The sequence below is a fragment of the Cannabis sativa genome, chromosome 5 (assembly GCF_029168945.1).
Source record: "Cannabis sativa cultivar Pink pepper isolate KNU-18-1 chromosome 5, ASM2916894v1, whole genome shotgun sequence".
Classification (NCBI taxonomy): Eukaryota; Viridiplantae; Streptophyta; class Magnoliopsida; order Rosales; family Cannabaceae; genus Cannabis; species Cannabis sativa.
Window position 1 is genome coordinate 74,763,314 of NC_083605.1, and position 25,851 is coordinate 74,789,164.

Genomic DNA, 25,851 nt, shown 5'->3' on the forward strand with positions numbered 1-25,851 from the left:
ATTAATTTTGATGAGAACAAATGTAAATAAATGATGAAAATGAACGTTACCCAATTGAAGTTAATTTAATTGATCAAAAGTATAAACCAACATTAAAAATGAAATCTTTATTCTCAAATGTGATGATTCATTAATTCTTGACTCTTTATAAGTAGAAATAAGGTTTTGTTGAAATGAAATTGGTAAAAAAAAACAACCATTTAAAGATTTAAAATTGGTAAACAAAGGATTCAAAGATTGGTAATTAATTCTTCTTTATTTGGAACAACATAACAAAAAAATTAGACTCAAAAGAAATGAAAAACTCCAAATGAAAGATCATTATATAGAACACTACATCAAATCCTTTTACCATCTATCTCAAAAACAAAGATGCATAAATATATAATATATGACTAATAATATAATGATATTATTATTGATGATATTGAGAAGGCCAAAGAAAAGCTCCCATAGCAAATTTCCTCTTGTGGTTAAGATTATCATCATCATCATCATCACCAAGATTTGTAGGCAAACCATATTGTGTCAAAAGCAAGTCAAGCTTCCACTCAGCCATAATCTCATAGTCTCTTTTCTTGTATCTTGGGTAGTGAAGAGGCATCTCAAAATCACTAATCTTCTTCTTCTTCTTCTTCTTCTTATTCTCATCATCATTATTATTATGTTGATTCCCAATATTCTCTTCTTCTTGGATTTTACTAACTCTTTCTTCCTCTTTACTCATTGTTTTTCAACCTTTGTTATTTCTTGATCACTAATTCACTCAAATATACAAAACAACACTGCCCCCCCTTTATTTATAGATGTGAGATTTTGAAACAACTCGAGTGGTTAATTATGATATAATAAAAGAAGTAAATAAGTGTGATAGATATGCATTATCAGTGGTGCCTAGCATCTTTGCGACATGTCGCGTTGCGATTGGCTAGCGATACTCCCTAAAATTATTATATTAAATTATATGGGACCCGATACTTAGTTGTATCAATAGCGATATTGACACATAGGAGGGTGCTAGGCACCACTGGTGCCCTTTAACATTTCTCTATTATTTATTTCTTGAAAGTGAAGCATATTGAATTTTGGGGGAGACTATTTAATGTTACCTAAATAAAATGCAACTGAAATTCATGGTTGAGCTTGGGTTTAATATTTATTCAAATTCAATGAATGAGAATTTTAGTGTTGAAAAGTTGTACAATGCTAAATGTTATAAAGCACTTGTGGTATTTACTATTTAATGTAATATTACTATTATTATACTTAAATATTGAATCTCCTATGAATTAATATAATAATATTTAAAAGATATTATTATTTAATTATATGCGATATTTTTAAAAAGTATTTGTTAGAAAAATACTTATAATTTTTTTGGATGCACTATATAATTATAATTTATAAGTGGGATATGGCTAAATTCTAGAGGGTAAATACTATTTTGGACCCTGTGTTTTGCAAAAGTTACAGATTGGACCTTGTGTTTTGTTAAATGACAAAATGGACCCTGTATTTTCTAAAATAGTAAAAATAGGACCCTGAGCTTAATTTTTGATAACTTTTTTTTAATACAACCAACTTGAAGACAATGCTTAATACGAACAGATACAAAAAATGTAAACAGACTTGTCATAGCACTTTTAGATCGGATTATAATTAAACTTTATTTTGACAAAAAATCAATTCAGGGTCCTATTTGTACTATTTTAAAAAATACAGGGTCCATTTTGTCATTTAACAAAACACAGGGTCCAATTGGTAACTTTTACAAAACAGAGGGTTCAAAATGGTATTACCTTTTCTTTCATTGGGAGTAAAATTGCCAAAAAGCTACCTTGGTTTTTAGTATTCTAAATTTTGTTTTTCTTTTCTAGAACAATCTAGAAAATTATTTAATAACCTTTTAAAAAAAATAAAATAAATAATTTCATAACTTGTCTTTGGTTTACCTCCCATTTGAGCAAAAGATCATTAACGAATTAAATTTTTGTTTAGTGTGGGTGAAAATATATATTCTTTATCCGTTGTTTTTTTTTTCTTACAAATTCTTTATTCATTGTTAGTTTGTTATAGTGTTGTTAATGGGTTGACCTTTCACTAGTCTATTTAGAGTGTCAAACATCTTCATGATAAAAGGGCCATTTCTAGGTCTTCCACTAACGGTCGGCTTGAGTTAAGGCGAACTAGGCCCTCGTCTAGGTCCAACTAGCTCAAGGGTAAAAAAAATAATAATTTTTTTAAAAAATATATATAAATAGTGTTAAAAAATACTACATATATTTTAAATAAAACGTATAATAATTTTTATTTTCTTAATACCTAATTAATCTCAGTGTCACCTTAGAACCAACACCACTATTTTGGGAGAACAAATACTTGCATATTTTTTTACAAATATACAATTTTTGGTGACCAATGAAGTTTGAAGTATCCAAGCCCGGCCTAGGCATAGGCCCAGGGCCCACCTAGTTCAACGATCCAAGAAAATATTTTCCATTTTTAAAATTACATAATTTTTTTTTATTAATTTTAAAAAATACCACATTTTTTTTAAATAAATGTCCAAATTATCACTATGTTGTCAAGAATTCCTTTTTCTTTTTAAATAACAATAACAACATTTTTTTTTTAATTATTACAAACAAAACAAGGAGACATAAATAAATTTATATAATTAATATATTTTTGAAATTAACAAAGGAGACCTAATGTAAATTGTACTAATATAATAAGGGTTAATTTCACAAATGCACAAAAACAACAAAAAAATAATAAAAATACAGTTTTACGGAATTTTAAATATTTTTACGATTTTTTTGATTTTATTTACATAAAATACGGTCTTTTTATGTTGAAAATTTGTTCATTTGTTGTTAATTTTATGTTATATGTATGTTATTTTTTGTTATTTTTTTATTGTTATTTTGATGTTATTTTGATGTTACATTTATATTGTTTTCTTATTAATTTTATGTTATTTTCGTGTTATTTTTTAAAAAACTATAAAAATGTAAAAAAAATATACTTTAAACGTAAAATATAAATATTTTACAAAAAAAAATAGTACCTTATATAATTATTCCATATAATAATTCAAACAAATAATTCAGATTAAGTAAGTGGATAGGGTTATGGCTGTTACCAAAAAAAAAAAGAAGCTTCTTTGACCCACTTTCACCACGTAAGGTTGTTGTTCCACGTGGCAATATTTAATTGGTTATATCAATACGTGGGACCCACCACAACGACCACTCCTATTAGTTTTTGCGTTAGTTTCGAAAGCAGTTAACATCGTGAACGTCACACACTTAAAAAATAAATTAAAACGTGCCGCCCATACTAATCACCCCTCCTTAATGCTGCCACGTGTCCATAACATTAATTAATTAAAGTGCAAAACTTAGTTTAATTAATTAATTAGCTATTGTGGGTTTTTTTAACCTCTTAATCAATCAGATATCAAATTAACGTAGCATATGATCAATTCATTTTAAAATAAAAAATTTACTTAACACGAATTGCAATGCAAGACTATATAACTATATATATCATCCAATATGTATATAGCATAAATAGGATGAATTCCCCAAAGTATGATACTTGTAGAATTTTTATAATTTATAAAAATTTCTCTTAAATTATAAAAATTGTTGTGAATGTTTCTTTGTAGTTATATTCTAGTTATTACTTTAAATAATTTATTAATATAGTACTAACATAATGTTAGTTTGATTCAATTAAAGAGTCAAGATGAAATATTATATAATTAGCCATTCAATAATAAATTATGAGATTACACATGTATATTCTTAGAGCTATTGTTTATATGTTTAATGTTAATAATTGAATTTTAAGTAGCTTAACATTATTAAATAAGCTCTTATACTAATTATACTTATAACTGATAGTTATATAAGTAAATTGTTATAAAAAATGAGGAGAATGCAATTGGATTCTCAAAGAAATATTTGTAACGATTTGTATATTTAAATAGAATTTTTGCAATTGAAAAAAATTTAAGAGGAAAATTCCTATATATGTATATTATAAATAGAGTAATTTGCGGTAAAACCTCTTTAACTATCAATTTACTTGCAAAAAACCATCCAACCTCATATTTTGGTGGGAAAACCCCCCAAAGTACTATTCTGTTTACATTTTAAGATGTCGTCTGTCCAGCTCCTAATTTTGCCCACGTGGCAATGACAAGTCACTAAAAAATTATCATATGTGGCCATATTTTACAAAATAAAAATAAAACTTTAAGAGTAATTTGCGGCAAAACTCCCCCAACTATCAATTTACTTGCAAAAAACCATCTAAAAAACTTTAAGGTTGGATGGTTTTTTGCAAGTAAATTGATAGTTGAGGGAGTTTTGCCGCAAATTACTCTTAAATTTTTTATTTTTATTTTGTAAAATATGGCCACGTAGGATAATTTTTTATTGACCTGTCATTGCCACGTGGGCAAAATTAAGACTTAACGAGGCTGAATAGACGGCACCTTAAAAATGTAAACGAAACAGTACTTTGGAGGGTTTTCCCACTAAAATATGAGGTTGGGTGGTTTTTTGCAAGTAAATTGATAGTTAAGGGGGTTTTGCCGCAAATTACTCTTATAAATAAGCATAATTTTGGCTACTTTATATCATAACGTTAGGAAAACATTAAATTTTTTTTTTTTTTTTGAAAAACAAACATTAAATAATTCAATAAGCAATAATCATGCTGAAAGTTGTCTTCTTCTTTTTTCTTTTTCTTTTGTATTAATGTGGTTTTAATTTCATAATAACTCTTCACCTTTTGTATTAATGTGTTAATAGTTGTTTTTTCTTTAAGAAATTTTTTGTACAACCCCACTGCATAAAATTAGAAAAAAATAATAGTTTATGGGTGTGAAAACTAAAAAAAAAATGTCTCTTTTTAATGAACATAATTATCTATTTTAAACTAGTCAAAGAATAGCTTATTTTGTCTAACCAAATTATTATCCCTTTCCTTTGTACTATGAGAATGTTCCACCGTTAAACTAACGAACTTTTACTAATACCTCAAACGACAGAAAAACGGTGTCGTTTTGACAAGAAGAAGAATAATAGTTAACCGTTAACTAACGGGAACACAAAAATCGCGGGAAAATAAAATAACCAAATATATAAAATAAATTAATAAATAAAATTATAATTGTATGTACATAATATATATAAATATATAAATGTACGTAAAAGCCAGACTAGTTCCAACGGCCACACCACCATTTCCATTCTTAACCAATTAATACCCAAAAATAAGAAACTGCTCAATTTCCTAAAAGCTTTGATTTTTTTTTTTCTCTTTGAATAATCTGACAAAAACCCACCTTGGCAGTTTCAATTTCAATTTTTTTTTTTTTCAAATTTAGTTAAAAGAAAAGTCAAAATCAGATAGATACGCCAGCTTCTTCTTTCTGGGAAAATATTTTCTGTTTTGGTCAAGGCTCAAAGAATCTGTAAGTTGGTTTTTCTCATCATCATGAATATTGAGTTCTTCTCTTAATTCTGTTTTGTTTTCTCTAGAAAATGTTTTGTTCAGGTGCCCATTTGGTTATACTTTGATCTTTTTCTGGGTTGAATGAATTTGCTATGAATAAATATGGAAAATGAAAAAAAAAAATTGTTCATTATTAATAACTGTTGATTTTATTTGTATAAAGTTTCATTCTTTTGGTTATATAGTTGTTTTTTTTTTGTTTTTAATTTTGAAGTTATATACTTAAAGTTTGGAAATTTCTTCATTTTTGGGGTTTGACACATTTAATGTGGTCATTTTGTTTGTATTGTAATTATTTTTATTTAATTTGATTTTTTTGAAGGTGCCCAAATCGAAATTTTGTACCTTTTTGATCTTGGCCGGAATTAATGGAGCAATTCCGGCATGTAGGTGAGGTTTTGGGAAGTATGAGAGCTTTAATGGTGTTAGAGGATGACATTCAGATCAATCAAAGTCAGTGTCGTTTACTTCTTGATATTTACAGTTTAGCTTTTAAAACCATTGGAGAAGAGATCAGACAGAATCTGAAACTTGAAGAAAAGAATACCAAATGGAAAGCTCTTGAGCAGCCATTGAAGGAGCTTCAAAGGGTTTTTAAGGAAGGAGAGGTTTACATTAGACAGTGTATGGATTCAAAAGATTGGTGGGGTAAAGCTATGAGCTTTCATCAGAATAAAGATTGTGTTGAACTTCATGTTCATAACCTGTTTGTTCATTTTCCTATTGTGATTGAAGCCATTGAAAATGCTGGGGAAATTTCTGGTCTTGATCATGATGAGATGAAGAAGAGAAGGATTGCTCTTGTAAAGAAGTATGATAAGGAATGGTGTGATCCTAAGCTTTTTCAATGGAGATTTGGGAAACAGTATTTGGTACCTAAAGAGATTTGTAAAAGATTGGATTGTGCTTGGAAAGAAGATAGGTGGAGATTGATTGAAGCTCTTAAGGAGAAGAGAAGTTCGATTTCGATTTCGTTGACAAAGAATGAGATTAAGCTTTCTGAGTTGCTTATCAATAAACTGAATGGTTCAGAGAATTTTAAAGGGAAACTCTTCCCAAGTTCTGTTTTATTGGGTGGAAAAGATTACCAAGTTCGGAGGCGATTAGGTGGGGGAAATCAGTTCAAGGAAATTCAGTGGTTGGGGGAAACTTTTGCTTCAAGGCATTTCTTTGCTGATATTCAACCATTAGTACCTGAAATAACTAATCTTTTATCACTTTCTCACCCTAATATACTCCAATACCTTTGTGGATTTTTTGATGAGGAGAAAAAGGAGTGTTTTCTTGTTATGGAATTGATGAGTAAGGATTTATCATCTTACTTAAAAGAGAATTCTTGTTCAAGAAGGAGAGCTTTGTTTTCACTCCCATCTGTTGTTGATTTAATGCTTCAGATTGCTAGAGGAATGGAATATCTACATTCACAGAAGATTTATCATGGTGATTTGAACCCTTTTAATGTATTTCTCAAGGTGAGGAATAATTCAAGTGAAGGTTATGTTCAAACAAAGGTATCTGGTTTCGGTTTATCATCTGTATCCAACAATCCAAGTACTCGAAACTCCTCGCCACCTCGTGATCCAGTTGACACCTTCATTTGGCAAGCACCAGAAGTTTTAGCTAAGCAAGAACAGGCAGGTGGGGATGCTGCTGCTGCTGCTGCTGCTAAGTACACCGAAAAAGCTGATGTTTATAGTTTCGGGATGATTTGTTTTCAGTTATTGACAGGGAAAGTACCTTTTGAAGATGGACATTTACAAGGAGATAAGATGAGTAGAAACATAAGAGCAGGAGAGAGGCCTCTTTTCCCACACCCTTCACCGAAATACCTTGTTAACTTAACCAAAAAATGCTGGCAAACCGAGCCATCTCACCGTCCAAGCTTCTCATCGATTTGCAGGATTCTACGTTACATAAAGAAGTATCTTATCATGAACCCAGATCAAACTTTGCCAGAGCTCCAATCTCCATCAGTTGATTGCTGTGAATTAGAGACGAGTTTTGTGAGAAAAATGTCTGCTTTAGAAGGGGGTTGTTCTTCTTCTAACATGTCCTCAGTATCCCAAATCCCATTTCAAATGTTTACTTATAGACTTTTGGAAAAGGAGAAGACTTTCACACCAAGCAAAGACATTACAATACCCGAATCAACATACGACATAGGCTCATTCTTTAGAGACTCAGCTTCAGCCTGCACTATTGATTATCTACCACCTGTGTTGGAAGATCCTATTTCAATCACAGCAGGAAGTGATACAAGGTCAATTTGCTCAGAGGCTCCATTGAAGAGAGCTTCATCTGTAAAACAATCTCCTGAAGTTATGAAGAGTACAAGAAGAAGTTCAGGTCAGTGAAAAAACAAACCCCAACTCATTTTTTTTTTCTTCATATCATTATTAAAACTTTTGCTTTATTTGACTTAAACATGTTATGTTTTCTCAGGGAAAGTAAAATCTCAAACTCCTAAAAAACAAGCACCGTTGACTCGTTCGAGTCGCAGTTTGAAGATGAATGAAGATACTCAGTTGAAGTTGTTAATGAGGCCTTTGAGACAAGGCAGAGTTAGAAAATCTGGTCATGTTTCAGATTCAGAAATAATTCATTAGCTTTTGTTTACATACTTTGGTCATTCATTGTTAAAGTACAGTTTTTTTCTAGCCTTCTTTTACTGTAATTTTCTTTCTTTCTTTCTTTAAAAAAGATTTGCTTTTTTTGTAATCCTTGAAGAAAAAAAAAAAGTCCCAGGTTTTAGTTTTTTATGGTAGTGTGTGGATGAAGTTGTTCCTCCATTATAAAGAGTCATATACAAACTGTTCTTTGATCTTCAGATTTCTTTATAGGAAAGTCTTTTTCTTTTTTGGTTATTTACCAATTATTGTTGAGAAAAGAAAGAAGAAAAAAAAAATCAGTTAAAAGATTTATGCATAATCAATTTTGTATATAAAGAAGCTGTATTAAATGTTCTATCCAAATTATTAATCTAACTCAGAAAATTTACTCAAGCTGAGATAACATTTCTGATTTATTCCAACTATATATTGAGAATAAATAAACTTGGTTATAATAACTATAAGGTGATATGAGAACAATGGCAAATGGGGTTCCAAACTAGCAACCATAATATCTTCAATTTCAAGCACTTGATTTCCCAATACTGTTAAATAGTTGCCCAAAAGTTGTCAATGTGCCAAACTTGATTTTTACACTGATTAATTTCTCTTAAAATTACTTCTAAATACACTCAAATTGGCAGAAGAAACACTCAAATGCTTCACTGATTTTAGACAACTTTCTAATGCAATTGTGCCAATTTTCTAATGTTTTGTTCTTTATTTCATAACTTATTGATTCAATCCAATCATTAGACTCCTTTAAAATCAATTTTTTCCTGGTCTTAAAGAAGACCCTAATGTTTTTTCTGCATCAGTTTCTTTGTGTTTTTCAAACCAAAGGGCTTTTGGAAGGTTTCCCATTGTGGCCATGTTCTCCAATTTACATTGAGATACAGTTTTCTTCAAGCAAAAAGAAAATATAAATATATATATATATATATATTTAATAATAATAATAACTTGTTACAAATATCTGTTGAGCTTTGACTATACCAGTCCAATTAGCTAGTTTTGTACAAAAGGGGAAGAGAAAAAGAACCATTTCAACCTTGCCTTAAAAATATACATATAGACAGGAACAAAGGCAAGAATGGTTTTTTCTGACTCTTCCTAAGGTAAGGTAGTGAACTAATCATATATAGATACATATACACTAATGTGTTAGTTTAATGGCATCTAACTATATCTATAGCTACAAGCAAGCAATAACAACCAGCAACAAAAAGATCAGAAATGCAGAGTACAAGAATCCTCTTGACTGCCCCGAAGAACAAGTAGACCAAAATGGTGTTCAAAATCGCTGGTCGTGTACACTCACTTATCTTAGTTAAATTGGTTTCTGGCTTTGTGAAAAGATCTCATCTAAATCAACGCTAGCATCACTGTGATATGAGGAACTAGTTTGCTTGTCAGATGAGGAACTAACCTCAAAATTGAAAGCCCCACTCTCATCACCAACTGTTAGCTGGTTAAAAGTAGTTGGAGAGCTTTTGTCCTCTCTTGTCTTCTCTTCGTATTCAACTTGAACATGTTTTGATGGCGATTTTCGGTTCTTAGCATCATTTGTAGGTGTTGCACCATCAAGCTTCCTCTTGCTCCCACTTGCATTAGGCGAACAAGATCTTTTTCGTTTAGACAGAATGGGCTTAATATCCCAATCCGTCAGATCTATAGGGTCTTTATAAGTCAGATCTATAGGGCCTTTATAAGTCAGATCTATAGGGCCTTTATCATGCAAATTGGTTCTAGGAGGAGCATTTTCATCATCACTATCAATGATAACAATAGTTTGTTGTTCAAAGTCAGATTTCTTGTCACCTACATTGAACATGGAAGTTAGGAATCTTACATGTGCATGCATATACATATATATCTATATATATATTCTTTGACTTGATGTCAATCCCAACTGAAGCAGTGACCACTTCATCTAACAATTATAACTATGTTTGCTACCCCAAACTGGATTTCTTTGAAATTAGTCCCTACCACAGCTAAGGACATTAATGGCAGCTCATGAAAATGTCAAACTACACTTATCAGTACAAACTACAAAGTCATTTCCATAACATGTAATCCTTTCAAACTCACATTATGACTCAATTTAGCATTTTCCTTTAACTCAAACAAACACATGCATGATAAGTAAATTGCAAGAAATAAGCAATGCAAACAAAGATCTTACTTAGAAAATCTTGGTTCATTGGAGAAGTTGGAGGTGAAGGAAGATGATGATCATTTTCACCTGTACCCTTCTCCCCATTTGCCTTGTTAGACTCAGTAGAATCTATGGCTTTTACATTTGGAACCAAAGATTCAATTTTTACAACATTTTGTAATTCAGCTTCTAACAAAGTTACTCTTTTCTCCAATTCCACAAAGCTTTTCTTCCACACTTGAACATCTTCCTCAGCTCTAGTTTTCTCAGACTCTAAAACCTTAATCTTCTCCTTGAGCTGATCAAACTCATCCAATTTTTCTCTCTCATTCTTCTTCGCATCTTTCAGTAACCGTTCCAACATTCCTTCAGTTTTTTCAGCTTTCTCTTCAGCCATCTTCACTCTTTCCCTCATAATTTCATAATTCTCTCTCAAAACTCTACTCTCACTATTCTCTGTCTTCAACTTCTTGACCTCAATTTCAAGTCGGATTTTGTCAGACTCCAAATCCCTAATTTGTTCCATCATCTTGTTTTCCTTAATGACAAAAATCTCCTCAACCCTGTCAAAATCGGAGGGCCTAAAGGCCGTCCTGAGGTCGCCAATGAGCTCAGAAATACTGAGGTCAGCTCTTTCGTCATCACTTGGGTCCATACCGTAACTCAGTGGAGACTCGACCTCCATTAACACTGTCAATCCAAAACCCACAAAACAAAATGTGAACAAGTATTATATACAGTAACCATGATTTTTGGACCAATTTCTATGATAGAAAACATCACTGTTTTTACCTGAGCTGAGACGAAGATGAAGAAGTGAAGCTGAGCAGAAACGGAGCTCGTCGGAGTGAAGTTGAGGGAGCACAGTAGCTTAGCGTGGAGGAGAGACTAGGGAAGTGGGAAAAATCCAATACAAGAAATAAATAATAATTTTTTTATAAGTTTCTTTTTGCAATTAAGCCCTTTTAATTTTAAATTTTAGTGGTAAAATTCTTTAAATTATTTAAATGTTAGTAAATTTAAGGTGTCATTTATTTTTTAAAGTTAACTAGCAATATGAATTGTTAGTATGTACATTGTTGTATATGTGTAATGTTTAGATTTGTACACCTAATATTATTATTAAAAAATTATTTTAAAATTTATAATATTTTTTTATTTTTATATATATTGTTTAAAATTTTAAAATGAATTTTGAAATAAAAATATTAAATATAATTTTTAATTTTAAGTATTTAGATAAAAATTCCAATAATTAGAAATTTATGTAGTAGATTCAATGATTTTTCTACTAGACCTCTATTTGTTTTGATATATAACAGAGTTTTTAATTTATTTGTTTTATATATATATATAATTATATATATTGTAGCTATTTATTTAAAATTACTTGTAAATTTTTTTAAAAAAATTAAATAATTTATCGTGTCAAAAATAAAATTTAAAATAATTACTTATTACACGTTAAAAAAAAACAATCAGCGTGAAACAAAACATGTAAATTATATTTTAGACATTGTAAATTTTTTAAAAAATTTTAAAACTTTACAAGTAATTTTAAATAAACACAACATATATAATCATAAAAAATAGGATTTTTTTTGATTTTACAATTCAAAATATTATATATATATATATATATTTACATAAATCTGTATAAAAACTTACATAATAATTGACAGAGCAACATAAATTGCAACCAAAATCCACTTAACTACCCTCATGAAAATTACTGCAATAATTACCGAAATAACTTAAACCGTAAATTTAAAAACACAAAGTTAAAAAATAGGATAAATACTATTTTAGACCATGTGTTTTGCAAAAGTTATCAATTGGACCTTCTGTTTTGTTAAATAATAAAATGGTCCAAGTATTTTCTAAAATGATACAAATAGGACCCTGAATTGATTTTTTTTTCAAAATAAAATTTAATAATATTTCGATTTAAAAAAGTTATGACAAAACTGTTTATATTTTTTGTATCTGTTCGTGTTAGGAATTGTCTTCAAGTTGGTTTTATTAAAAAAAAGTTATCAAATATTAAATTCAAAGTCCTATCTTTACTATTTAAGAAAATACATGATCTATTTTGTCATTTAACAAAAAAGATGGTCTAATCAATAACTTTTGCAAAACATATGTTCCAAAATATTATTTATCCAAATATTATTTATTTAATGTGCTTAATATTTATGTAACTAACTACCCACCCTTGTCATCTTAGACTCTTTACTGTTACACTTTACAGTTACGAAAATAGCCCTAACTACGGTGCTCCGCTTCACTCCGACGACTACCACCGAAGCCACCTCCACTCCCATCCCATCTTCTAATCCTTTGGTATCTTTTCCTAACACTAAATTTATTTACATTCTTCTATTTCATACTCTGTTTTCTACTCAATATTTCCTCTGATTTTTGAGAAATTCATGTTTTTAAACTTAGCAAATGCTCAAACAATCATACTGTTGTTGCCTTTTATTTGATACTTTCTAGTGAAGATCTCATCTAATAATCATGGTTCTGTATATCATTGCCTTTTCATTTGCTTAGAACACTCAAAGTTTGATTTTTTATAAGTACTGATAATTCTCAGATGGAGTAGTATTTGATACTTTGTAGTGAAGATCTGATCTGATTTTTGAGAAATTGATGTTTTTGAACTTAGGAAATGGTCAGAAAGGATGATTATGGTGAATTTAGACTTCAAATTGGTCTCAGCTAGATTTATTTTCTTGTACCTAATGATTAGACCGACTCTGCTGGTACCAGAACAATAGCAGAATCAAAATAGAGAGAAACTTGTCTATAGATTGATAGATTAGAACAGAGAATTACAGAGACAATATAAACTATCCTTTACTCTACCACAATGACTTAACAGTTAATCAATTAGCTCTTGGTTGTGTGCCTCAAATCAATTAACTTATTTTCACCTTTCTTCTTACAACAGACGACGATTAGTTTGTGTATATATGGATTCAACAGCAAATTGGTTTGGAGGGTCTGAGAGCCTAGTGGCATTGGCCCAACAGCTCTGTCACTACAAGGCACCGCGAATGCCCTTTGATGATGATTCAGAGGAGGCCACCTCTGAAGAGAGTGCAGGAAAGGTCGTGTCCCAAGTGGGTGTCGTGGAATCGGCTACCCCAATTAGCCGAAACCCACAAAGATTCAAACAAAAGAGAGCAGCTGTCTTAATCTGTCTTTTCCAAGGAGATGCTGGGGATCTGAGAGTAATTCTCACAAAGCGGTCCTCCACTCTGTCTACTCACTCGGGTAAGGGTTAAGTTTATGAGATAATTGGGAATCTGTTGTGTTTCTGAAATGGGGAGTTTGATGGGGTTTTTGTTTTTGCAGGTGAAATTGCTTTGCCAGGGGGTAAAGCAGAGGAGGGTGATAAGGATGATGGTGACACAGCTACGAGGGAGGCACATGAGGAAATTGGTTTGGATCCATCACTTGTCAATGTTGTGACGGTTCTTGAACCATTCCTTTCCAAGGTTTTTTTTTTTTTGCTTTTTCTTTTCTATTTTCATCTTAAATTATCAATCAATACATAGACCTAGATAGATAGATTCATTTGAGAGATCTGATCTGAATAATGGCCCATTGCTTCATTTTGAGTTGAATGTTAATAATCATTGGCATCTTCTACTTGCAGCATCTTCTTAGAGTAGTTCCAGTCATTGGCATACTTAATGACAAGGAATCATTCAAGCCTGCTCCTAATCCTGATGAAGTAGAAACTGTATTTGATGCCCCATTGGAAATGTTTATTAAGGTTCACTGTCATTCATTATATATATATTCACTTTTGTCAAATCACATGTCCAAAGTGGATGGACCTTTAATAGAAATATTCATACATATTTTTGTTTAGGATGAGAACAGAAGAGTAGAAGAAAGAGAGTGGATGGGGAACAAGTACCTTATTCATTTCTTTGACTATGAAACAGAGAATAACAAGTTCATGATATGGGGTTTGACTGCTGGGATCTTGATTAAAGCAGCATCAGTTGTATACCAACGGCCACCGCCTTTTCCAGCGCAAAATCCTATCTTTAAAATTCTTCGAAATGTAGAAAAAGATACTGCATTGCCCTAATTATAAGAAAAAAGAAAAATTCTTTTGGAGTGTAATAATGTGACAGTGTGTTACTTCACCTAATAGATTTGATTCTTGTGGCAAATGAGTAGTGGAGGAAAGGAATGGGGTGTTAAAAGTTGAGAGAAAGCTTGTAATTAAAGTTAGGCTAATTAGTAATTTTTCCCCCTGAACTTTGACATGTACTAAATCATGCCCCTGAACTTTTTTGGCCGTTAAAAATTCCCCCCAAACTATTGAGATTGTTAAATTTAAAGACTTTTGTTTAATTTTAGTAAAAAAATTATAACATGGATAAAAGTTCAAGGGGCATGATTTAGTACATATCAAAGTTTGAGGGGCATAATTTGGTAGATATCAAAGTCTGAGGAGCATGATTTAGTACATAAATAATCACTGAAACGGTAAAATTGAATGAAATTAGACAAAAGTCTTTAAATTTAACCATCTCAATAGTTCGGGGGAATTTCTAACGGCAAAAAAGGTTTAGGAAGTATGATTTAGTACATGCCAAAGTTCGGAGGGAAAAATTAATAATTAGCCTTAAAGTTACTATAAGCTAAATTTCTCGTCGAAAATGAATTGATATTTTATGTGGCTCATCATTCCCACTTATAAGAATGTTGTATTTGTCCTCTTCTACTGTTGAACTGTTGGAGATGCTGGGCACTTTCAAACTGTTCTATGTCAAACTCTCTTTAACTGCATTTCATTTTGACAGACATAAAATGCTATCCTTAACTGCATTGATGGTATTTCAGAGACTGCCATTCTCCATGTTTTCCCTTTCAACTCAGAGAAAAAGCAAAGCGAGGGGGTGTTGCTTTGAAACAGGTATGTGATTTACTTGTTTGTTTGTTGAATTATGCCAATATCACAACTTTGGAACATTCATTGAGTTGTTTTTATTAACTTTAATACTGTTACAACATCTGATACAACAAAATATTACATAATGCGTTTACCTCTTGTAGGTTGAGCAGCATTCACAATTGTCTTGTTTTCTTATAATAATATCATTTTATTTTCATGGTAGGCGGACTCAAAAGTGCATATACATTGGAAGGGGGTTAGTGGAGATAGCCTTGGCCTCGTGTACAGGGTATCTTGATGCAAATGGTTGTGTGTAGTCCATTGATGAAAATAAGGTTAGCAATGGTGATATTTTAAATGAGAAAGGAAGTATAATATGTGAAATTTAGAAGGAACAACAGAATTTGTGGAAACCAATAAAAACATATGTAGACGAAGAAAGAACCCCATTTGGTCAATAATTAGAATTTTAAGTCAGAACTTTTTGGGTTAGTGTAAGGTTACAAATTTGCCATGAATTGTTTTGATTTGATGTGTTGTTATTACTTATTAGATCAGTTACAGATATTTTGTAGAATTAAAATTGGAATTAAAACGAAACGCAATCACCCAGTTAGAAGATTCCTCCAATCGTTTTGGATCAATTTTCTTTTCATATTCTTATTGCAGGTCCTACGAGTTGGACCAAGTTCCTCCAATCAGTCTCATTGGTGACGGCGAAGACACCAACCTATGGCAATCTGCTTGGCTCAATGGTTATCCCTTGCGTGACCAACCAGCCAGGATCACTCCTTCGGACAGTGACCTCTTACTCCCAGCACTAGAACTGCTATGTAGGCTTTTGGAAAAGGCACAGCACTAGAACTCTGCTATGTAGGCTTTTGTGGTTTGAATCCCTCTCTTTCCATACCCTTATTAACACTTAATTCACCAACATTACCGACCTCAATGTATCAAATAACAATGAATAGGTATATGTGAAATATCTGTGATAAATCCAATAAAAAGACGGAGCCTAGCAAGGATAGGAAAGACAGTATCCTAAGATCTAGGAGAAGTGGTACTTTGAAAGAGAGATGTTAAGAGTAGTTGGAGAGCTTTTGTTCTCTCTTGTCTTCACTTCACATTCAACTTGAAGATGTCTTTATGGGGATTTTAGGTTACCAAGAAGCTTCATCTTGCTCCCACAATTAGAGAATAAGATCTTTTTCGGTTAGACAGTACAAGCTTGTAGGAGGAGCATTTTCATCATCGATATCAATGATAACAATAGCTTGTTGTTCAAAATCAGATTTCTTGTCACCTGCATTGAACATGGAAGTTAGGTATCTTAGCTACTCAAATGTACTAGATCAGTCTTCATAATCATATTCAAACAAAGAGAAAAAAAAAAAAAAGAATATCCTTGTTCAATTATATTTATGGAATGCCTAACAAAACAATTTCTTTGACAAAATGCCAATCCCAACTTAGTCATCTATCAGTAATAACTATGTTTGTCAACCCGAACTTGATTTTCGATACACTAAGCATATAACAAAATGAAACCTGAAGCGCATCATCATGCCAAGTTTGACAACATCAAAAGGCGCTTTAATTAAGTACCACTGGCTTACCATGCCTGCAAAACTAATTTAAAACCCAGACTAATCCAGGCAAAAGGAATCATACAAATACCCAATGACTATCACCTAATCAAATGTCTCACTGTTTCTTATGTGAATTGAGTCATAACTTTCACTAATAAAGTCCGAATTCGGTAATTCAAGTAGCTGCAGAAATCTAAGCCTCGGCGTTAAAACAAAACCTCTATGTTACAGACTCGGCTCAATTGTATTGTAAGGTCTGTTTTGATAAATTGAAGGCTGTAATTAGACATATGTTTCAAATAGATTCATTGATCAACCTACCACCTAGTATATCTCATACAACTACTCTTTGCAGACATTCCGAACCTTGAAATATGAATCCCAGAAATCCCACATATTAACATACTAATTAAGTTATTTGGTGATTACAGCATTCAGGTAATGATACATTCATTCATACTTAACATAAATAAAGGCCCATCTCATAGATTACAAAAATGTCCTCCTACATTTATCAGTAGAAACTACAAAAGTCATTTCCATAACATTTAATCCTTTCAAACTCACATTATGACTCAACTTTTTTGAATAGATTTGATGCCTGTTTATACTACATTATGTTAGCAATTTAGCATTTTCCTTTTAACTCAAATAAACACATGCTTAATAAGTAAATCCCAAGAAGCAATGCAAACAAAGATCTCTTACTTGGAAAATCTTGATTCATTGGATTAGACAAGGTGGACGTGAAGGACGACGAGCAGAGCCTGAAACAACATCAAATCCATCATGTACCCTTCTCCCCATTTGCCTTGTTAGATTCAGTGGAATCTCTGGCTGTTGTTACCTTAGTAACCAGAGACTCCATTTCTAAAACAGTTTCTGTTTCAGCTTCTAACAAGGTCACCCTTTTCTCCAATTCCTCAAAAGTTTTCTTCCAAACTTCATTATCACCCACAACTCTATTTTCTCCAGACTCTAAAACCTTGTTCTTCACCTTGACCTGAGCAATCCCATCCAACTTTTCTCTCTCATTCTTCTTCAATTCATTCTGTAATCGTTCTAACATTTCGTCTGTTTCTTTAGCTTTCTCCCTCGCCAATTTAGTTTCCTCCTGAGCTTTCATAACTCTTTCCAAAATTTTCTTCCAAACTTCATTATCATCCTCAGCTCTATTTTCTTCATACTCAAAATCATTGTTCTTCTCCATGATCTGACCAATCTCATCCAACTTTTCTCTCTCATTCTTCTTCAAATCTTTCCGTAATCGTTCTAACATTTCTTCTGCTATTTTAGTTTTCTCCTCAGCCAATTTCATTCCCTCTTCAGCTTTTATAACCTTTTCCTCTGTCTCTCTTGCTTTCTCTTCAGCCATCTTTAAATCTTTCCGCAACCGTTCTAACATTTCTGCTGTTTTCTTAGCTTTCTCCCAAGCCAATTTCTTTCCCTCTTCAGCTTTTACAACCTTTTCCTCTGTCTCTCTAACTTTGTCACCAGCTTCTCTTGCTTTCTCTTCAGCCAATTTCATTCCCTCTTCAGCCACCTTCACTCTCTTTCTCATGATCTCATAATTCTCCCTCGAAATTCTACTCTCACTACTATTTTTACTCAATCTCTTGACCTCAAGATCAAGTCGGATAGTCTCAGACTCCAACTCAGTGATTTGTTTCTTCATCTTGTTTTCTTTATTGACCAGAATCTCCTCGACTCGGTCAAAATCAGAGCTCCTGAATGCCGATCTGAGATCATAAATGAGCTCAGAAATGCTCAGTTCAGCTCTTTCGTCATCACTTTGGTCCAGACTAAAACTAGGCGGAGACTCAACCTCCATTATCACTGTCACACCAAAACCCACAAAAAAAAAGGAAAAAAAAAAACTTAAAAGTGTTCTATCTAAGCAAATGAAAATTGAAAAGGCAATGATATACAGAACCATGATTTTTAGATCATTTCCTAAGTTTGAAAACATGAATTTCTCAAAAATCAGATCAGATCTTCACTACAAAGTATCAAATAATACTCCATAAAAAACAAACTTTGAGTGTTCTAACCAAATAAAAGGCAACAGCTACGATTGTTTGACCAATTTCTAAGTTTAACAACATCAATTTCTCAAAAATCAGAGTAGAAATAGAGTACAGAGTATCAAATACAACAATGTAATGGAGCTCAAATAAATTTAGTATGACTGCAGTGAAAAAGTTAGGAAAAGATACCAAAGGATTAGGAAATGGGATCGGAGTGGGGTGGCGTCGGTCGTAGTCGTCGGAGTGGGGTGGCGTCGGTCGTAGTCACCGGAGTAGGGTGGCGTCGGTCGTAGTCGTCGGAGGGGAGCAGAGCACCGTAATTAGGGTTATTTTCCAAACTGTAAATTAAAATATAACTAACAGTAAAGAGTCTAAGACAAGGGTGGGTAGTTAGTTGGTTAAATATTAATTAAGCTTAGTAAATTATCAATAGCTAAGTTTAATTTTTTAAACATAAATATAACTTAAGTATTACTATGTTTAAAAATAAAATTTAAATATTTATCACAATTAATTTTTTTTTTTTTTTTAATGATATCACAATTAAACTTAAATATTTATTTTACAAATTATTCTTATATTTATTTATTTTTTGAAATTTTTATCTACATAATTAAAATTAAAAAAAATTACTCTATATATTATTTTTTTATTATTTTTTTTTTTTTCATTTTTACAGTTCGGATTGCTCTGGTGGTTACTTCAATGGTTTCTTTGTGGATTTTAGTTACGATTTAAATTCTTTCGTTGGTTACTATGTAAATTTACGTAAAAATACCAAAAAAAAATATATATATATATATTTTAAAGTGTAAAAATAAAAATAAAAAATAAAAAATCCTAAATTTAAAAATTATACATTCATCCAAACAAAAAATTAAAAATTGTAATTAATTTTATATTGTTATATTTTTTCATTTAATTTTTTTTAGGGATTTTTCAAATTTTATTTGTAATTTTCTACTTAATGACAAAATAATAATAAAAATACTAAAAATATATTCATCAAACATTCTTTAAATCATACCAACTTTAACTTGCAAAAAGCAAATATAAACATATACATACTAACTTTAACTTGTTACTAATATCTGTCTAGCTTTGACTAATACCAGTCAATTTGCTAATTTTGTACAAATGTGGGGAAGAGAAAGACAACTACTTCAACCTTAACTTAAACATATATATACATTAAGAGGAACAAAGGAAAGAATGGTTTTTCTAACTGTTCCTAAGGTAAGGTAGTGGACTAATCATATATATTTATATATATATATAGACATATACACAAATATTCTAGGCAAGCATGTGTTAGTTTAGTGAATCTGTATATCTTGCTTATCTTAGTTAAATAGGTCTCTGGCTTTCTGACATGATCTCATCTAAATCAACGCCACCATCAATGTCCGATGAGGAACTAACCTCAAAATCGAAAGCATCACCCTCATCACCAACTGTTAGCTTGTTAAGAGTAGTTGGAGAGCTTTTGTCTTCTCTTATCTTCTCTTCACTTTCAACTTGAACATGTCTTGATGGTGATTTTCGGTTCTCAGAAGGTTTACACTCATCAAGCCTCATCTTGCTCCCACTTACATTAGGCGAACAGGGTCTTTTTCGTTTGGCAAGTATGGGCTTAATATCCCAATTGGTCAGATCTATAGGGCTTTTATCATGCAAATTACTTCTAAGAGGAGAACTTTCATCATCACTATCAATAATAACAATAATTTGTTGTTCAAAATCAGATTTCTTGTCGCCTGCATTGAACATGGAAGTTAGGAATCTTACATGTGCATATCTACCCAAGTGTGGATACATATATACTTGTTCAGTTATATTTATGGAATGCCTAACAAAACATTTTCTTTGACTTAATGTCAATCCCAACTTAGGCAGTGCCTACTTCATCTAACAATAATAACTCAATTTTTGATACACAAAGCATATAAGCAAATTAGACAGTTAAACAAATCAGATCAGATCAATTTTCAAAAATAATGAAAGAACAATATTTATGTTATAGAATGATTAATGGCAGCGTTGAAACCTGAAGCACATATCATGGATCCTCTCACTAAAATTTCTGAAATATTGTTATACTCTCCCTAATTCTACCTCCCAAAGAAAAACAGAAGCTCGTATCATAGAGAAAGAGTAAAGAAATATGAAGAAAATAGTGAAATAATCTTTGACAAGTTTGACAACATTAAGATTAAGGCTTTAATTAAGTCATTGAAAGACAAGACTAATCCAGGCAAAAACAATCAGCCTGCTATGTTTCTTGAACATAATAAAGCAATACAAATATAACCAATGACTATCCACCTAATCAAGGCAAACAAAGTAATCAAATGTCCCACTGTTTCTTATGTGAATTGAGTCATAAACTTTCACTAAGAAAGTCTGAATTCAGTGATTCAAGTGACTGCAGAAAATTAAGACTCAGGTGTTAAAACCTCTACGTTGATGACTTGGCCCAATTGGATTGTTTAAAGTGAAATTCGCGACATAAGCTGATGTACGAAAGAAAAGAAAAGAAAACTATGTTTTGATAAAATCACAAGAAGCAATGCAAACAAAGACCTTACTTGGAAAACCTTGGTTCATTGGACAAGTTGGAGATGAAGGAAGATCATCAGAACCCGAAACAACAGCAAATCCATCAATTTTACTTGTACCCTTCTCCCCATTTTCCTTGTTAGACTCAGTGGAATCTCTGGCTGTTACCTTTGTAGCCAGAGATTCCATTTTTGAAACATTTTCTGTATAAGTTTCTAGCAAGGTGACCCTTTTCTCCAATTCTTCAAAAAAATTCTTCCAAACTTCAGTATCATTCTCAGCTCTACTTTTCCCAGACTCTAAAACCTTGTTCTTCTCCTTGAGCTGAGCAATCTCATCCACTTTTTCTCTCTTAATCTTCTTCAAATCTATCAACATTTCTTCTGTTATTTTAGTTTTCTCCTCAGCAAATTTCATTCCCTCTTCAGCTTTCATAACCTTTTCCTCTGTCTCTCTTACTCTTTCACCAGCTTCTTTTGCTTTCGCTTCAGCCATCTTCAAATTTTTCAGCAACCGTTCTAACATTTCTTCTGTTTTTTTAGCATTCTCCCTAGCCAATTTAGTTTCCACCTCAGCTTTCATAACTCTTCCCTCAGCCTCCCTCACTTTTTCACCAGCTTCTCTTGCTTTCTCCTCAGACAATTTCATTCCCTCTTCAGCTTTTATAACTTTTTCCTCTGTCTCTCTTACTTTTTCACCAGCTTCTCTTACTTTCTCCTCAGCCAACTTCATTCCCTCCTCAGCTTTCATAACTCTTTCCTCAACCTCTCTAACTTTGTCACCAGCTTCTCTGGCTTTCTCCTCAGCCAATTTCATTCCCTCCTGTGCTTTCATAACCTTTTCCTCCATCTCTAATACTTTTTCATTAAGCTTTCTTGCTTTCTCCTCAGCCAACTTAGTTTCCTCCAGAGCTTTCATAACTCTTTTTTCCGCCTCTCTAACCTGTTCAACAGCTTCTCTTGCTTTCTCCTTAGCCAATTTCGTTCCCTCCTCAGCTTTTATAACCTTTCCCTCTTTCTCTCTTACTTTTCCACAAAGCTCTCTTGCTTTCTCCTCAGCCCATTTAGTTTCTTTCTCAGCTTTCATAACTCTTTCCTCAGCCTGTTTAACTTTGTCACCAGCTTCTCTTGCTTTCTCCTCAGCCAATTTCCTTCCCTCCTCAGCCTTTATAACCTTTTCCTCTGTCTCCAATACTTTTTCACAAAGCTCTCTTGCTTTCTCCTCAGCCAATTTAGTTTCCTCCAGAGCTTTCATAACTCTTTTTTCCGCCTCTCTAACTTTGTCACCGGCTTCTCTTGCTTTCTCCTCGGCCAATTTCCTTCCCTCCTCAGCTTCTATAACCTTTCCCTCTGTCTCTAATACCTTTTCACCAAGCTCTCTTGCTTTCAACTCAGCCAATTTCATTCCCCCTTCAGCTTTCATAAACTTTCCCTCTGTCTCTTTTACTTTTTCACCAAGCTCTCTTGCTTTCTCCTTAGCCAATTTCATTCCCTCTTCAGCCACCTTCACTCTCTCCCTCATGATCTCATAATTCTCTCTTGAAATTCTACTCTCACTACTCACTATCCTCAGCCTCTTGACCTCAAGATCAAATTGGATAATCTCAGACTCCAACTGAGTGATTTGTTTCTTCATCTTGTTTTCTCTATTGATCAGAATCTCCTCAACCCGGTCAAACTCAGAGATCCTGAATGCCGATCTGAGATTACAAATGAGCTCAGAAACGCTCAGTTCTTCGTCATCACTTTGGTCCACACTAAAATTAGGCGGAGACTCAACCTCCATAATCACTGTCACACCAAAACCCACAAAAAAATTTAAAAAAAAAAAAAGCTTTGAGTGTTCTATCTAAGCAAATGAAAAGGCAAATGATATAGAAAACCATGATTTTTAGATCATTTCCTAAGTTTAAAAACATGAATTTCTCAAAAATCAGATCAAATCTTCACTACAAAGTATCAAATAAAAAGCAACAACTATGATTGTTTGAGCATTTCCTAAGTTTAACAACATGAATTTCTCAAAAATCAGAGCAAATATTGAGTATCAAATACAACAATGTAATGCAACTCAAATAAATTTAGTATAATTGTTGTGAAAAAGTTAGGGAATGATACCAAAGGATTAGGAGATGGGATCGGAGTGGAGGTGGCGTCGGTCGTACTCGTCGGAGTAAAGCGGAGCACTGTAGCGTCACAGTGAAGTTAGGGCTATTTCCCGAACAGTAACAATAACAGTAAAGAATAGTAAAAAAAATTTGTCTCTTAAATTTAAGGCTAATTAGCAATTTTTTCATCTGAATTTTGACATGTACTAAATTATGCCTCCTGAACTATTAAGATTGTTAAATTTAAGGACTTTTATCTAATTTTAGTAAAAAAACTCTAACATGAATGAAAGTTCAAGGGGCATGATTTAGTACATATCAAAATTTGAGAAACATGATTTGGTAGATATCAAAGTCTGGGGAGCATGGTTTAGTACATAAACAATCACTGAAACAGTAAAATTGAATGAAATTAGACAAAAGTCCTTAAATTGAACAATCTTAATAGTTCAGGGGGAATTTTTAACGGCCAAAAAAGTTCAGGGGCATAATTTAGTACATGTCAAAGTTCGGGGAAAAATTGCTAATTAGCCTAAATTTTAATATGTACTAAATTATGTCTTTTAAATTTTTTTGGCCATTAAAAATTTTCCCTGAATTATTGATATTATTAAATTTAAGGATTTTTGTCTAATTTCATTCAATTTTACTATTTCAGTGATTGTTTATGTACTAAACCATGTTCCCAGACTTTGATATCTACCAAATTATGTCATTCGAACTTTGATATGTACTAAATCATGTATTTTCATTCATGTTAGACTTTTTTTAGGACAAAAATCTTTAAATCCAACAATCTCAATAGTTTAAAGGGCATTTTTAACGACCTTAAAAGTTTAAGGGGCATAATTTGGTACATGTCAAAGTTCGATGGGTCAAAATCTTAATTAGCCAAAAGAAAAATGGTGCTCATTATAATCACTTAGTTAACCTTCACACTCAAAATTTTGAATATTTTTATTTTATTTTTTTTTCGTAACGTTATTAGTTATAGTTATAATATCATTCTTGTGAATTTTTAAGAGAATCTTAATACAATACCAAAAATAAAATTTCTAGTTTATGAGGGTGATGTTTTAAGTATAAAGAACACCGTTGTGAATAAAAAATAAAAAAAAAAATATATTTCGATATATGTTTTTAGGTCCAAAAATTGACTAAGATGTTGTGATAAGAGATTGATGGTAATACTCTTCTAATGATTGATTAAATATTATTGTTACCAATAACTACAACGTAAAATCTTGGAAAAAAAATCTTATGTTTCATTTAATTGGATTTATTTATTTTTTTTGGGATTCTTACCCAAATACCTAAAATGGTATTTTTTTTTAGATATTGTTATAAACTTTTCAAGTTTTTACTTGATATTTTTTACTTAATATCATTCTAAATACTTGACACAGGACATGCCCCCTACTTTCTTGGGATCGTGTCAGAATTCTATCATGTGGGTCAATTTTCGCAACTCTAGTTGTTATCAGATGCCCTTTCATATTTCGTTCTCAGAAGCTTCCTATGGGCATCCTTCTTCGATCTATACTTGTTCACTGTTTAAGGGATCTTAGGTCCGGCTTTAGGTCTCCAGGTCTGTCGTTGAAAGACAGTTCTGATGGATCCGGCTTCAAGTCTCCGGTTTCGACCATCCAAGTAAACGAGTTGTCCAAATGATTCATTTGGGTCTAGTGAATTTGCCTTGTTTCTGTATTGAGAATTCATTGTAGCTTACTCATTAGTTATCCAAAAAATACGGATAACATAATGAAATTAAATTATTCATTACGATATTTGGTTACTCTTAAAGGTGATGTAATAGGATTACAATGTACTCGTTACATTATATAAATATATATATAATGGAATAGAATTCTCATTTATTACTTATTTTACTTTCCATTTCACTGTTACCATTCTTATTCTATTCTATTACTATTACTATTACTATTATAATTACATTACACCAAACATCCCTATTTCAAAATATTAGAAAAATATTTAAAAACATAAACTTAGAACTCTTGATTTGATTACTACCATTTCTTTTAGTTTTGTCAAGAATTTTATCTCTATTCTCCTCTCTCTCATCTAATATATGACTCTATTAATCGATTAAGAGAGATAAGAGTTATTTTTCTATATACATATATATTCATGATTATAATTATGATATCAACAATCAACTACATAAAACTTATATTGGAAACGTTTTACATTTTTTCTCTTCAGACGAGAATTTTTTCATTGGGTTTCATGGAATGTAGATGCAATATTAGAAATTTACATGATTTTCCCATTGAAGGGTGCACTATTTTTTTTATCATGGTTTGGTTCTATTCGCTGAAG

At 31.9% G+C, this 25,851-nt stretch overlaps 5 protein-coding genes and 1 long non-coding RNA gene across 10 annotated transcripts; 3 read left to right on the plus strand and 3 right to left on the minus strand.

Annotated features, from left to right (window-relative positions):
- Window positions 1–214: 214 nt before the first annotated feature.
- Window positions 215–1,022, minus strand: LOC115716171 (uncharacterized). The gene has a single exon (XM_030644919.2). The coding sequence runs from the start codon at window positions 725–727 to the stop codon at window positions 416–418; it is 312 nt and encodes a 103-aa protein (XP_030500779.2). The 5' UTR covers window positions 728–1,022; the 3' UTR covers window positions 215–415.
- Window positions 1,023–5,218: 4,196 nt separating this feature from the next.
- LOC115716144 (uncharacterized) lies at window positions 5,219–8,396 on the plus strand. Its single transcript, XM_030644882.2, has 3 exons — window positions 5,219–5,491; window positions 5,855–7,878; window positions 7,975–8,396. Exons 2-3 carry the CDS (start codon window positions 5,901–5,903, stop codon window positions 8,136–8,138), a joined length of 2,142 nt encoding a protein of 713 aa, XP_030500742.2. The 5' UTR covers window positions 5,219–5,491; window positions 5,855–5,900; the 3' UTR covers window positions 8,139–8,396.
- Window positions 8,397–9,040: 644 nt separating this feature from the next.
- Window positions 9,041–19,234, minus strand: LOC115716322 (uncharacterized). Of its 2 annotated transcripts, none has more exons than XM_030645087.2 (3): window positions 11,095–11,238; window positions 10,330–10,992; window positions 9,041–9,962 (listed from the first exon to the last, which is right to left on the minus strand). In XM_030645087.2, exons 2-3 carry the CDS (start codon window positions 10,985–10,987, stop codon window positions 9,472–9,474), a joined length of 1,149 nt encoding a protein of 382 aa, XP_030500947.2. In that variant the 5' UTR covers window positions 10,988–10,992; window positions 11,095–11,238; the 3' UTR covers window positions 9,041–9,471. The 2 variants fall into 2 exon arrangements, 1 of the variants encoding a protein (XP_030500947.2); XR_009688023.1 differs by lacking the exons at window positions 10,330–10,992; window positions 11,095–11,238 and adding exons at window positions 17,524–18,651; window positions 19,032–19,234 and having other exon boundaries at window positions 9,823–9,962.
- LOC115716323 (nudix hydrolase 15, mitochondrial) lies at window positions 12,499–14,498 on the plus strand. Its single transcript, XM_030645088.2, has 5 exons — window positions 12,499–12,645; window positions 13,259–13,584; window positions 13,666–13,808; window positions 13,970–14,089; window positions 14,189–14,498. The coding sequence occupies exons 2-5, from the start codon at window positions 13,281–13,283 to the stop codon at window positions 14,411–14,413; spliced, it is 792 nt and encodes a 263-aa protein (XP_030500948.2). The 5' UTR covers window positions 12,499–12,645; window positions 13,259–13,280; the 3' UTR covers window positions 14,414–14,498.
- Window positions 15,287–16,594, plus strand: LOC133038067 (uncharacterized). Its single transcript, XR_009688026.1, has 2 exons — window positions 15,287–15,561; window positions 15,896–16,594. It is a non-coding gene; the product is annotated as an uncharacterized LOC133038067 (long non-coding RNA).
- Window positions 15,656–23,655, minus strand: LOC115718126 (uncharacterized). Of its 4 annotated transcripts, none has more exons than XM_061116097.1 (3): window positions 23,519–23,655; window positions 21,431–23,191; window positions 15,656–16,529 (listed from the first exon to the last, which is right to left on the minus strand). In XM_061116097.1, exons 2-3 carry the CDS (start codon window positions 23,184–23,186, stop codon window positions 16,417–16,419), a joined length of 1,869 nt encoding a protein of 622 aa, XP_060972080.1. In that variant the 5' UTR covers window positions 23,187–23,191; window positions 23,519–23,655; the 3' UTR covers window positions 15,656–16,416. The 4 variants fall into 4 exon arrangements, with proteins under 4 accessions (XP_060972080.1, XP_060972078.1, XP_060972079.1 ...); XM_061116095.1 differs by lacking the exon at window positions 15,656–16,529 and adding an exon at window positions 19,858–20,599; XM_061116096.1 differs by lacking the exon at window positions 15,656–16,529 and adding an exon at window positions 19,858–20,599 and having other exon boundaries at window positions 21,431–23,216; window positions 23,519–23,647.
- Window positions 23,656–25,851: the final 2,196 nt, after the last annotated feature.

Bases quoted from the DNA above. Each gene is read 5' to 3' on its own strand.
- LOC115716171 (XM_030644919.2), bottom strand. From the start codon at position 727: ATGAGTAAAGAGGAAGAAAGAGTTAGTAAAATCCAAGAAGAAGAGAAT.
- LOC115716144 (XM_030644882.2), top strand. From the start codon at position 5,901: ATGGAGCAATTCCGGCATGTAGGTGAGGTTTTGGGAAGTATGAGAGCT. The intron at 7,879-7,974 runs GTCAGTGAAAAA...ATGTTTTCTCAG, and splicing joins GAGTACAAGAAGAAGTTCAG to GGAAAGTAAAATCTCAAACT.
- LOC115716322 (XM_030645087.2), bottom strand. From the start codon at position 10,987: ATGGAGGTCGAGTCTCCACTGAGTTACGGTATGGACCCAAGTGATGAC. The intron at 9,963-10,329 runs GTAAGATCTTTG...TGTTCAATGTAG, and splicing joins AATGAACCAAGATTTTCTAA to GTGACAAGAAATCTGACTTT.
- LOC115716323 (XM_030645088.2), top strand. From the start codon at position 13,281: ATGGATTCAACAGCAAATTGGTTTGGAGGGTCTGAGAGCCTAGTGGCA. The intron at 13,809-13,969 runs GTTTTTTTTTTT...TTCTACTTGCAG, and splicing joins TTGAACCATTCCTTTCCAAG to CATCTTCTTAGAGTAGTTCC. The intron at 14,090-14,188 runs GTTCACTGTCAT...ATTTTTGTTTAG, and splicing joins CATTGGAAATGTTTATTAAG to GATGAGAACAGAAGAGTAGA.
- LOC115718126 (XM_061116095.1), bottom strand. From the start codon at position 23,186: ATGGAGGTTGAGTCTCCGCCTAATTTTAGTGTGGACCAAAGTGATGAC. The intron at 20,600-21,430 runs GTAAGGTCTTTG...TGTTCAATGCAG, and splicing joins AATGAACCAAGGTTTTCCAA to GCGACAAGAAATCTGATTTT.